Here is a 10,280-nt window from a genome sequence, read left to right on the forward strand (position 1 = left end):
CTTAGTGGGAGAACACAATTTGCATGTGGAAGGTCCTAGGTTCAAATTCTGGTGTCTCGCAGGTAGGGCTGGGAAAGACACCCTCTCTGAGGTCCTGGAGAGCTGTTGCCTTGGGCTAAAAAAACATTGGTTCCAGTCTTGCCCTCCAAAACAGGAGAAAACAAGTTTGTTCCATCCTTCACATGACCACCATGGGCATCTTACAGAATAACTAAAAACATAATAAAAACATCAAGCCTTAAAAACCTCCCTACACAGGCCTGCCTTCAGGTGTTTTCTAAAAGTTGTGTAATTCTTTTATCTCCTCGACATCTGAATAATAATAATAATTTATTATTTATACCCCGCCCATCTGGCTGGGCCTCCCCAGCCACTCTGGGCAGCTTCCATAGAAACCAAAAATACAGTAAAATATCACACGTTAAAAACTTCTCTGAACAGGGGTGCCTTAAGATGTCTTCTGAATGTCAGGTAGTTGTCTGAAGGAAGGGCGTTCCACAGGGAGGGCGCCACTACTGAGAAGGCCCTCTGCCTGGTTTTTGAAATTTATTTTTCGAAATTTGAAATTGGCTATCTTGCCTCTTCTTGGTCTCCTCTTTTCAAGGCTAAACCTACCCAGCTCCTTCAACCGTTCTTCATAAGGTTTAGATTCCAGACCTTTGATCATTTTGGTTGTCATCCCTTGGGGGTTAAAATAAAATTAGGATAGAGGATCTTGTGGATTTACACACACACACACACACACACACACACACACACACACACTTCTTTTTCGTCTTCGCTTCTTTTTCTACTTTGTTATTTCCTTCTTTTCCTTATTCTTGCTTCTTTCCTAGTTCTTTTCATTAATTTGGCTTCCATTGTGTTTTATGCTGAAAACCCTTAATAGAACCCGATATGAAAAAATGGAGATATGCTTCAGAGGTCCAGACTATGGGGAGCCCGTAAAAATTAATAATTGCAATTTGGACTATAATTGGGTTGTTGTTTTTATTTTAGTTTATTATTTTTAATTGGATTATGATTCAGATATCTCGATTGGCTGTTTTTATTGGAAAATCAATAAAAATGATTAAAAAAAAATAAAAAATGAAGACACAATTTCATCCCGGCAGTGGCTGGACAGGAGAGGAAGGTTAATTGTGTTGGATCAGGAATTATCATATTAATGTATTTATTCATTCATTCATTCATTCATTCATTCATTCCCCTCTCATCTGGCTGGGTTTCACATCTGAACAAACGATGTCAGGAACCAAGTGGGAAACGCAGTCTTTACAGAGTGGGATTTTAGGGTGGGGGGAAGACAGTGGGAGGGTGGATATCGGGATATTCAAATATTGCAGGATTTGTAGCTTGGTGGCAGAACACCCGCCTCACAAGGTCTCGGGTTCAAACCCCGTTTAAAAAGACCAGGGAGCAGGAGGAGGGGAAAGACCTTTTTCTGTATGAGATCCAAAATATTTGCTGACACTAACCACTGCTGGGTAGATGGCTGGATAATTTGACCTGGCGTGAGGCAGCTTCCTAGAAGGGATGTGGGTGGCGCTGTGGGTTAAACCACAGAGCCCAGGACTTGCCGATGAGAAGGTCGGCGGTTTGAATCCCCGCGACGGGATGAGCTTCCGTTGCTCGGTCCCTGCTCCTGCCAACCTAGCAGTTCGAAAACACGTCAAAGTGCAAGTAGATAAATAGGTACCACTCTGGCAGGAAGGTAAACAGCGTTTCCGTGCGCTGCTCTGATTCGCCAGAAGCGGCTTAGTCCTGCTGGCCACATGACCTGGAAGCTGTATGCCAGCTCCCTTGGCCAATAAAGCGAGATGATCACCACAACCCCAGAGTCGGTCATGACTGGACCTAATGGTCAGGGGTCCCTTTACCTTTAAGGCAGCTTCCAACAGAGAGAGAAATTGTAAAAGGACTAAGTGCGGGGTGATTCATATTTCTGCTAACAACGGTGCTTTGCCCATGCGGTCCCCACCCTCCCAAAAGGATATTGTAGAGTTGGGAAGAGTTTCAGAAAACACCAGCCAAAGTCGAAGCGTCTCCCCCGTGCAGAGAGGTTTCAACATTTGGGGATTTTTTTTTTTTTTTTGTTTAGAGGGAAATGCGAGAAAGAGGCAACGAGGCAGAAGTTTATAAAATTATGCGCGGTCCATCTTATGGGCTGCTTGTCACATTTATTTTATTTTGAGGAGGGAAAACTAATGCGTGGCACGCAAAAAGAAACGCAAGCCGTGGGGAACACTGACAACGTGCTTCTCACGCTCCCATAACACCAGACGTCCAATGATGCCGAACGTTGGACCAAAGAAAAGTATCTCACAGTTAAACTGTGGAACTCACTGCCACAGGAAGCACAAACAGGCACTGATTTTTAAAAAGACAAATTCACAGAGGAGAGGGCTATCGAGAGATGATGATGGTAATTTTTTTAATTTGTACCCCACCCATCTGTCTGAAGGCAGTAATTACCGTATTTTCCGCTCCATAAGACACACCTAGTTTTTAGAGGAAAACAAGAAAAAAAAATATTCCGAACGAAACAGTGGATGTATGATTTTTGTGGTTCATGCTGTGGCCACAGACATGTGATTTGACAGTGAGTTTGGAGTAGCCCAATGCAAAAATCCTGAGGATCCATGTGGATCCGTGCTTTGTAACCACGTTTTTGCACCATTGCGGCCCCAAGCAACAGTAGGTGCATGATATTTTTGGTGCAGGCTGTAGCCATGGACATGCTATGTGATCTGATGGTGAATTTGGGGTGACCCAATGTAAAAATCCTGAGGATCCATGGGCTTTTACCTCCCCCTCCCAGGCAGCCTCCTTTATTGCTAGTGTCCCTTATCTCCCTCCCCCGATCGCTTACTGATCAGCTGTTTCCTTTCAACACCCCCTTCCCTCTTGTTTGCCTTAGTGTCTTTTCCTTAGCTGGAGCAGTTTTTTGCTCCTCCTTTTCTTCTAATTTCTCTCCTCATTGCTTTAGTCTTCCTGTCTCCTCTCCTTGCAAGTTTGCTGTCTTTACCTCCCCCCTCCCAGGCAGCCTCCTTTATTGCTAGCGTCCCTTATCTCGCTCCCGATTGCTTGCAGATCAGCGGCTTTGTTTGAACACCCACTTCCCTCTCTCTCTCTCTATCTCAAAAAAGCATGATCTGCATTTTGCCCCTGGGCAATTCGGCTCTAGGGACCACACATTCGCTCCATAAGACGCACAGACATTTCCCCTTACTTTTTAGGAAGACAAAAGTGCGTTTTATGGAGCAAAAAATATGGTATCCCCAATGCCTTGGAAACATGATTTGCGGACAGCAAAAAGCAAGGAACAAACACTGTTTATATACATTAACTTAGGAGGGGAAAAAACCCCCACGAAATTAGACCGCCGAAGGTTCAAGATGGATTCTCTGATGTCTGATAAGATGCTTGCTCCGGTAGAAGCTCTCTTCGCATTTGGAGCATTTGAAGGGTTTCTTCCCAATGTGGCTTCTCTGGTGTCTAAAAAGGGTGGACTTGTCGCAAAAGCGTTTGCCGCACTGGGAGCATTCAAAGGGCTTCTCCCCAGTGTGGTTTCTCTGGTGTGTGGTAAGGTGCTGGCTCTGGTTGAAGCTCTTCCCGCACTCGGAGCACGTGAACGGTTTTTCTCCCGTGTGGTTCCGCTGGTGGGTGATCAGATGTTGCCTCTGGCTGAAGCTCTTCCCGCACTCGGAACAGGCGTACGGCTTCTCTCCCGTGTGGGTCCTCCGGTGCCTAATCAGGCCGGATTTGTGGCAGAAGTTTTTCCCGCAGTCCGAGCATTTATAGGGCTTCTCCCCTGTGTGGATTCTCTTGTGTGAAATAAGGTTCGTGCTCCGGTTGAACCTCTTCCCGCAGTTCAGGCAAACGTAAGGCTTCTCTCCCGTGTGGGTTCGCTGGTGGCTGTTGAGGTCCGAGCGCCTGCGGAATATCTTCCCGCAGACCGAGCAGTCGTGCGGTTTCTCCCCTGTGTGGATTCCACGGAGGTTCGATTCGTCTCGGAGAAGCTTCTCGCTCACCGCGCTTCTGACGCGCTTCTTCCTTTTGAGGGTGCCCTGCTGGGCTGGCATTTCGCAGACGTCGCCATCGTCCAGGCAAGGGAGAAATTTGTCCCTCCACATCCCCATCTCATGGCTCCGAAGCTTCTCTGGCTTTCCTTGGCTTCCATCTTTTTCCTCCAGCTCCTGACCCATCGCTCTTCCTTGTGGGACCCAGAATAGTTCTCCCTCAGTAGCACACTGGCCCCTGTCACCTGCTGAAATAACAAAAGGAGATTGTTAGGAACGAACTGGAGCACCTAACCCTGTGCTCCCAGTGCATTTCTGAGCACAATTCAAAGTGTTGGTGCTGACCTTTAAAGCCCTAAATGGCCTCGGCCCAGTATACCTGAAGGAGCGTCTCCACCCCCATCGTTCAGCCCGGACACTGAGGTCCAGCACTGAGGGCCTTCTGGCCGTTCTCTCCCTACAAGAAGCAAAGCTACAGGGAACCAGGCAGAGGGCCTTCTCGGTAGTGGCACCCACCCTGTGGAACGCCCTCCCACCAGATGTCAAAGAGAAAAAACAACTACCAGACTTTTAGAAGACATCTGAAGGCAGTCCTGTTTAGGGAAGCTTTTAATGTTTAATATACTATTGTATTTTAATATTCTGTTGGAAGCCACCCAGAGTAACTGGGGAAACCCAGCCAGATGGGCGGGGTATAAATAATAATAATAAAATAATAATAATAATAATAATAATAATAATAATAATAATAATATCAACCTGATTCATTGGAGGTTTTTAGAAGGCCATCTGTCATGGATGCTTTAGCTGAGATTCCTGCATTGTGGGGGTTTGGGCCAGATGACCCTCAAAATCCCTTCCAATGCTACAAATCTATGATCCCATGAGTTAGGGATGCAACAAGTTAAACTGCAGAAACAACCTCTCGTTTGCAAATCATGTTCTTTCACCCAGACTTGGGGGGGGTGGTTAGACCAGGTGTGAAACAGGATGGGGTTTGCATCAGAACGTCCCACTTAAAATGAAGGAGTGAGGGAAAACACTTTGTTTTAGTGGCACCTTCCATCTGATGTTATTGACAATCATGTGATTGACAGGGGGTGTCCCCCCCCCCCGTTAAAATTTCATCTTCAAGGCCGATCCTGTCAAGGGTCAGCTTCGTGGAGCCAAAAAGCTATCTCCAACCCAGTGATTCTATAAACTTTTAGCAACTGATTCTGCTTTGGTCAAAGAGACAAGGCAGCTTTTCTACTACAGTGGTACCTCGGGTTACAGACGCTTCAGGTTACAGACGCTTCAGGTTACAGACTCCGCTAACCCAGAAATAGTGCTTCAGGTTAAGAACTTTGCTTCAGGATGAGAACAGAAATCGTGCTCTGGCGGTGCAGCAGCAGCAGGAGGCCCCATTAGCTAAAGTGGTGGTTCAGGTTAAGAAGTTTCAGGTTAAGAACGAACCCCAGAACGAATTAAGTTCTTAACCCGAGGTACCACTGTAGTAGTAATAGTAATTTTTCATTACTATTCATTACTTTCATTACTTTTCATTACTTATACCCTGCCCATCTGGCCGGGCCTCCCCAGCCACTCTGGGCGGCTCCCAACAGAATATTAAAAACACAATAAAACATCAAACATTAAAAACTTCCCTAAAGCCAGTTTCGGGGGCATTTCAATGTAGGAATGGCTAAGTCAATGCAAACAGGAACTGAACAGGAAGAGGAAACAAGTCTGTTGCGGATTGTGGATTTTTGAGGGGTTTCTCTACTGAGACCTTTCATGGGCGTCACAGAAGGGGCCGAGCGCCCCATGTTGGTGATTCCCTGTGTCAGGGCATTATACCTACTTGAAATGACACAGTAATTCACGGCGGGGGGTGAGCCCTTACCCAGCACGCTGGAGACCCCCTCATTTTCCCGCTTGAACTCCCCACCAAGCTGCCTCTGGGTGGTTTCCGGCGATGCCTCCACATTTCCAGCGAAGGTCACAGCAGCCTCTTGGAACGCCCCTGGCACCTGAAATACGCATCAACGTTTTAGTCAAGACACAAAGCGGTCCAGACAATATTTCACAGAACGACAGCAGCAGTGAGGAACGGGATCGGACCAGAGATAAGGTCTAAGTCTAATGGATGGGTGGAACCATCGCAGCAATGTCCAGTGTTCCATTTCTAGCCGTGTAAGAATATGAGAACCGCCTGCACTCTCAGCATCCGGAACAAACTACAGTTCCCAGAATTCTTTGCGTGGGGGGGGGGGAATCAAGGCTGTTTACGTGCTTTAGCTGTTGTGTGGATGTCCCCTGGGGCAGCAGAGGACAAGGAAAAGAAGAGAATTACTGTATAGAACAAGTACAAATACCTGCTGGATATGTAAAGAAAAAGAAGGTACCTTTTACCATATGTGGTGGACGTGTAGGGTAACAATAACTTTCTGGGAGGTGATATATAATGAAATGAAAAAAATGTTTAAAATAACGTTTGTCAAAAAACCAGAAGTTTTTTTTATTAGGAATTATAGGTACTGACATACCAAAGGACCAGAAAAAGACTTTTTATGTACGCGAAAACTGTTGCACAGATGTTATTTGCCCAGAAACAATCCTGACCAGGGAAGGATGACAAACCAACTTGACGGACTATGCTGGAATGGCAAAATTATTAGGGAAGCTCAGGAACCAAGAGGACAAAACTTTAATTTTTTTAAAAAGAATGGGGAAATTTATATCTTACTTAGGAGACCATTGTAAGCAGATGAAAACATCAGCAGGATTTTAACCACACTTGTAGAGTAACAGAAACTATGGACAATTTAGATGGATAAAAAATGTGGATAATGGACTGATATGAAGTTATAAATATTGATATTAGGACCCACGGAGGGTATGGGGGGGGGAGTTGTGAGATTCAGAATAATCTCTTTACATGGCTTTTTTATAATTGACTTTGTTTTAAGTTTATAATTTCTAAAATCAAATAAAAATTATTTCCAAAAAAAAAAAGGAAAAGGAAAAGAGGAGAATTAGGACAGCTATCTTCTAATAAAGGTTGTCACATGGAAGATGCAGCGAGATTGTGTTCTCCTGCTCTGGAAGGTAGGACTCGAACACATGGCTTCAAGTGACAAGAAAGGAGATTTCAACTAAACATCCAAAGAGCTGGTGGACAACAAAGGGCATGGCCTGAGAAGGGTCCTGAGGGCCAGAGAGAGGCCTGCATTTGGCCCCTGTGCCTGAGACTCCCCACCTTTGGTCTCCACCCTTTTTAAGGTGTGACACTCAGACCTTTGCGCCACAACCGCCTCTGGGGAAAATCCCAGGATGAGGCCCTCTCACCTGCCCTCCCGCTTTCTCTGCCTCCTGGTGCCTCAGGAGGAATTCCTCTGCCAGGGCCAGGGCTTGGACGCAGCTCTCCGAGCCTCGCTCCTTCACCCAGCTCCCCATTTCCGAGGGCAGGACAGCCAGGAACTGCTCCAGGATCACCAGGTCCAGGATCTGCTCCTTGGTGCTCCTCTCTGGCTTCAGCCACTGCGCACACAGTTCCCGGAGCCGTCTGTAGACCTCGCGAGGACTCCGGGCGTCCCAGTAGCAGAGCTGCCTGAAAAGCCGACGCTGGGCCTCTCCGCTGGCGGAGTCCTCCATCTTTATCGCTTGGCTGACATCGCCAGTGGCACCCACCCTCCCATCAACCGGCTGGGCTGCTATGTTGAAAGGAAGGACCCCATCCTGGCTCTGTTCTTGAGTCCCCTGGCTGACGGCCTCTGCCCTCTCACAGCGGGACAGGACGTTCTTGTCTTCACCCCACGGCACGGCTTCTGGCAGCTGTGGGTCGCCCTCGCCAGAGTGAGGGGTCTGCACCGCCTTCAGGAATTCCTGCCACTGGGCTTCCCAGCGGAGCGACGACAGACCCTCACCTGGTTCCTGCTTAACGCGCTGCAGCTCTTCCCAGCGTTTGGGGACCCCGCTGGCCGCTGACTGAGAGTCGGACGAGCTGTCTCCTGCCCCTGTTGCCTCTTTGAGGCCCTGAAGCACCTCTGGCTCCATCTTCATCTCTGGGTCCTTGCTTTCATCCGGCACGGCCTGCAGCTGGAGAGTCAGGGCAGGGGCCCTATCTGCTTGCTCCACCGCCATCCCGCCTCCCAGGCTTAGCCCGAGGCCTCTTGCCCCCCGTCCCGCAACGCCGCTGGGAACCAGAGCTGCTGTGTCGACGCAAAAGGAGGTTCAGAAGGGCGCCTTCAGAGATGCCTCATTCCCGGCCCACAGAAAGGTCATTCAGAAGCAGATGGATGACAAACCACTCACCCTGAAGGGAAAGAGACAAACAGCCATGAGACAACAAAAGAGGTTTAAAGACACTCTCAAGGCAAATTTTTAAAAAATCTAGTACTGTATACAACTCAGATATATACAAAATATAGAAAAGAACAATAAACACAATAATATGAAGGGTGAGGTGCAAAACAGAAACCAGCTCACAGATTCTGAATACAATGCGTACTTGTTGTATAGTGGTACCTCTGTATCCGGAATCTGTTCTGGAAGTATGTTTGACTTCCAAAAAGTTTGGAAACCAAGGCACAGCTTCCAATTGGCTGCAGGAAGCTCCTGCAGCCAATCAGAAGCCACAGAACCCACATTGAATGCTTGGGTTCCAAAGAACGTTTGCAAACTGGAACACTCACTTCTGGGTTTGCGGCGTTCGGGAGCCAAGATGTTCAAGTTGCAGGGGTTCGATGTCTGAGGTACGACTGTATAAAAACTGATAACTGGGAAACACTGGCCTGTGAGCGCTCCAATTGGAGAACAGCCTTTACCAAAGGTGTCATGGACTCTGAAGACACTCGAACTCAGGACGAAAGGGAGAAACGTGCTAAGAGGAAGGCACGTTTGGCAAACCCTCACCGTGATCAACTCCCGCCCAGCAACCAATGTCCCCACTGTGGAAGGACATGTGGATCCGGAATTGGCCTCCACAGTCACTTACGGACTCACTGTTAAAACTGGGTTCATGAAAGACAATCTTACTCGGCTACGAGGGATCGCCTCAGAAGAAGAAGACAAATGGCCTTGAGGAAGGATGTGCAGATGCGTGCACAGAACTGAGTGATTCTGAGGAATGGCTTTCTCTTTGGGATACACAAAATGAGAGGCTGGCAACATTTCACTGGAGAGGCAGGGTGGCGTAATGGTTAGAATGCTGGACTAGGAACTGGGAGAGCAGGGTTTGAATCCCCGCTCAGTCATGAAGCTGGGTGATCTTGGGCCAGTCACCGTCTCCCCTCTCCACCAGGCCAGTCACCCTCTCCCCTCTCCACCAGCCCCTCTCCACCAGCAATCTGTATCCTCTCCATCAGCAGGTTGCAGGTTTGATCCCTGTAAGGGACAGTGGCATATTCTTGCATTCCAAGTGTCCCTATTTTCCAGGGACATCCCTGATTTAGAGAAGCCGTCCCAGTTTCTGGATTTGATCCCAGAATGTCCCACTTTTTCTTAGGACATCCCTATTTTAATTGGAGAAACATTGGAGGGTATGGAGCTATCCGACCCCTGAGCCATCTGAAGGCGATCCTGTATAGGGAAGGTTTTTTTAAAAAAAACGTTTTTATGTTTTTATGTATGTTGGAAGCTGTCCAGAGTAGCTGGGGCAACCCAGTCAGATGTGTGGGGTATAAATAGTAAAATTATCATTAGGGAATGATTTTCATAGGAAAAACGTTGGAGGGTCTGGGGGTGGGACTAGATGATGCTCAGGGTCCCTTCCAACTCTAGGATTCTATAATTCTTTTGAACCTGCTCCCCTCTCCCAAGAAAGACCCGCCCCCTCCTCTCCCCCCACCAGCAAACCCACTTTTAAATGCGCTTTTCACGCGCTCTAGCAACAGCCACTGACCTGCCTGCAGCTTCTGGCAAACAGCATTCAAAAGCCGATTTTGCAGAAACATTTCGTGGAGGGGGGGGGGAAACGCAAGGCAGGAAGTTGCTCCCACTATTGACATCCCCCTGTTCCCCCATTTCCTGCCTCTCTAAGAATCCAGCCTTTCAAACCCCCGCCGCCGCTTGGCTCTCTAAGGGTTAAAGGGAGCGACACGCGCTTCCTAGAGGGGCAGGGGAAAGACGAGCTGCGAGCGTTCAAAGGAAGCGCGCGCGTTCCTTCCTGGTTCAATCAGCGAATGGAGGGAGGGAGGGAGCAGCTGAGGTCAAAGCGGGAGAGGTGTCTATTCAAGGCGATTGGTATACCTCTTCCACAGGTTGCGCAGCAACTGC

The 10,280-nt window shown here is 47.9% G+C and overlaps 1 protein-coding gene across 1 annotated transcript; it reads right to left on the reverse strand.

Annotated features, from left to right (window-relative positions):
- Nucleotides 1-803: 803 nt before the first annotated feature.
- LOC310756727 (uncharacterized protein) lies at nucleotides 804-10,096 on the reverse strand. The gene is made up of 4 exons (XM_083601357.1): nucleotides 9,907-10,096; nucleotides 7,353-8,319; nucleotides 5,908-6,034; nucleotides 804-4,270 (listed from the first exon to the last, which is right to left on the reverse strand). Exons 2-4 carry the CDS (start codon nucleotides 8,145-8,147, stop codon nucleotides 3,378-3,380), a joined length of 1,815 nt encoding a protein of 604 aa, XP_083457483.1. The 5' UTR covers nucleotides 8,148-8,319; nucleotides 9,907-10,096; the 3' UTR covers nucleotides 804-3,377.
- Nucleotides 10,097-10,280: the final 184 nt, after the last annotated feature.

This window comes from Podarcis filfolensis (assembly GCF_964270895.1).
Source record: "Podarcis filfolensis genome assembly, chromosome: 2".
Lineage (NCBI taxonomy): Eukaryota > Metazoa > Chordata > Lepidosauria > Squamata > Lacertidae > Podarcis > Podarcis filfolensis.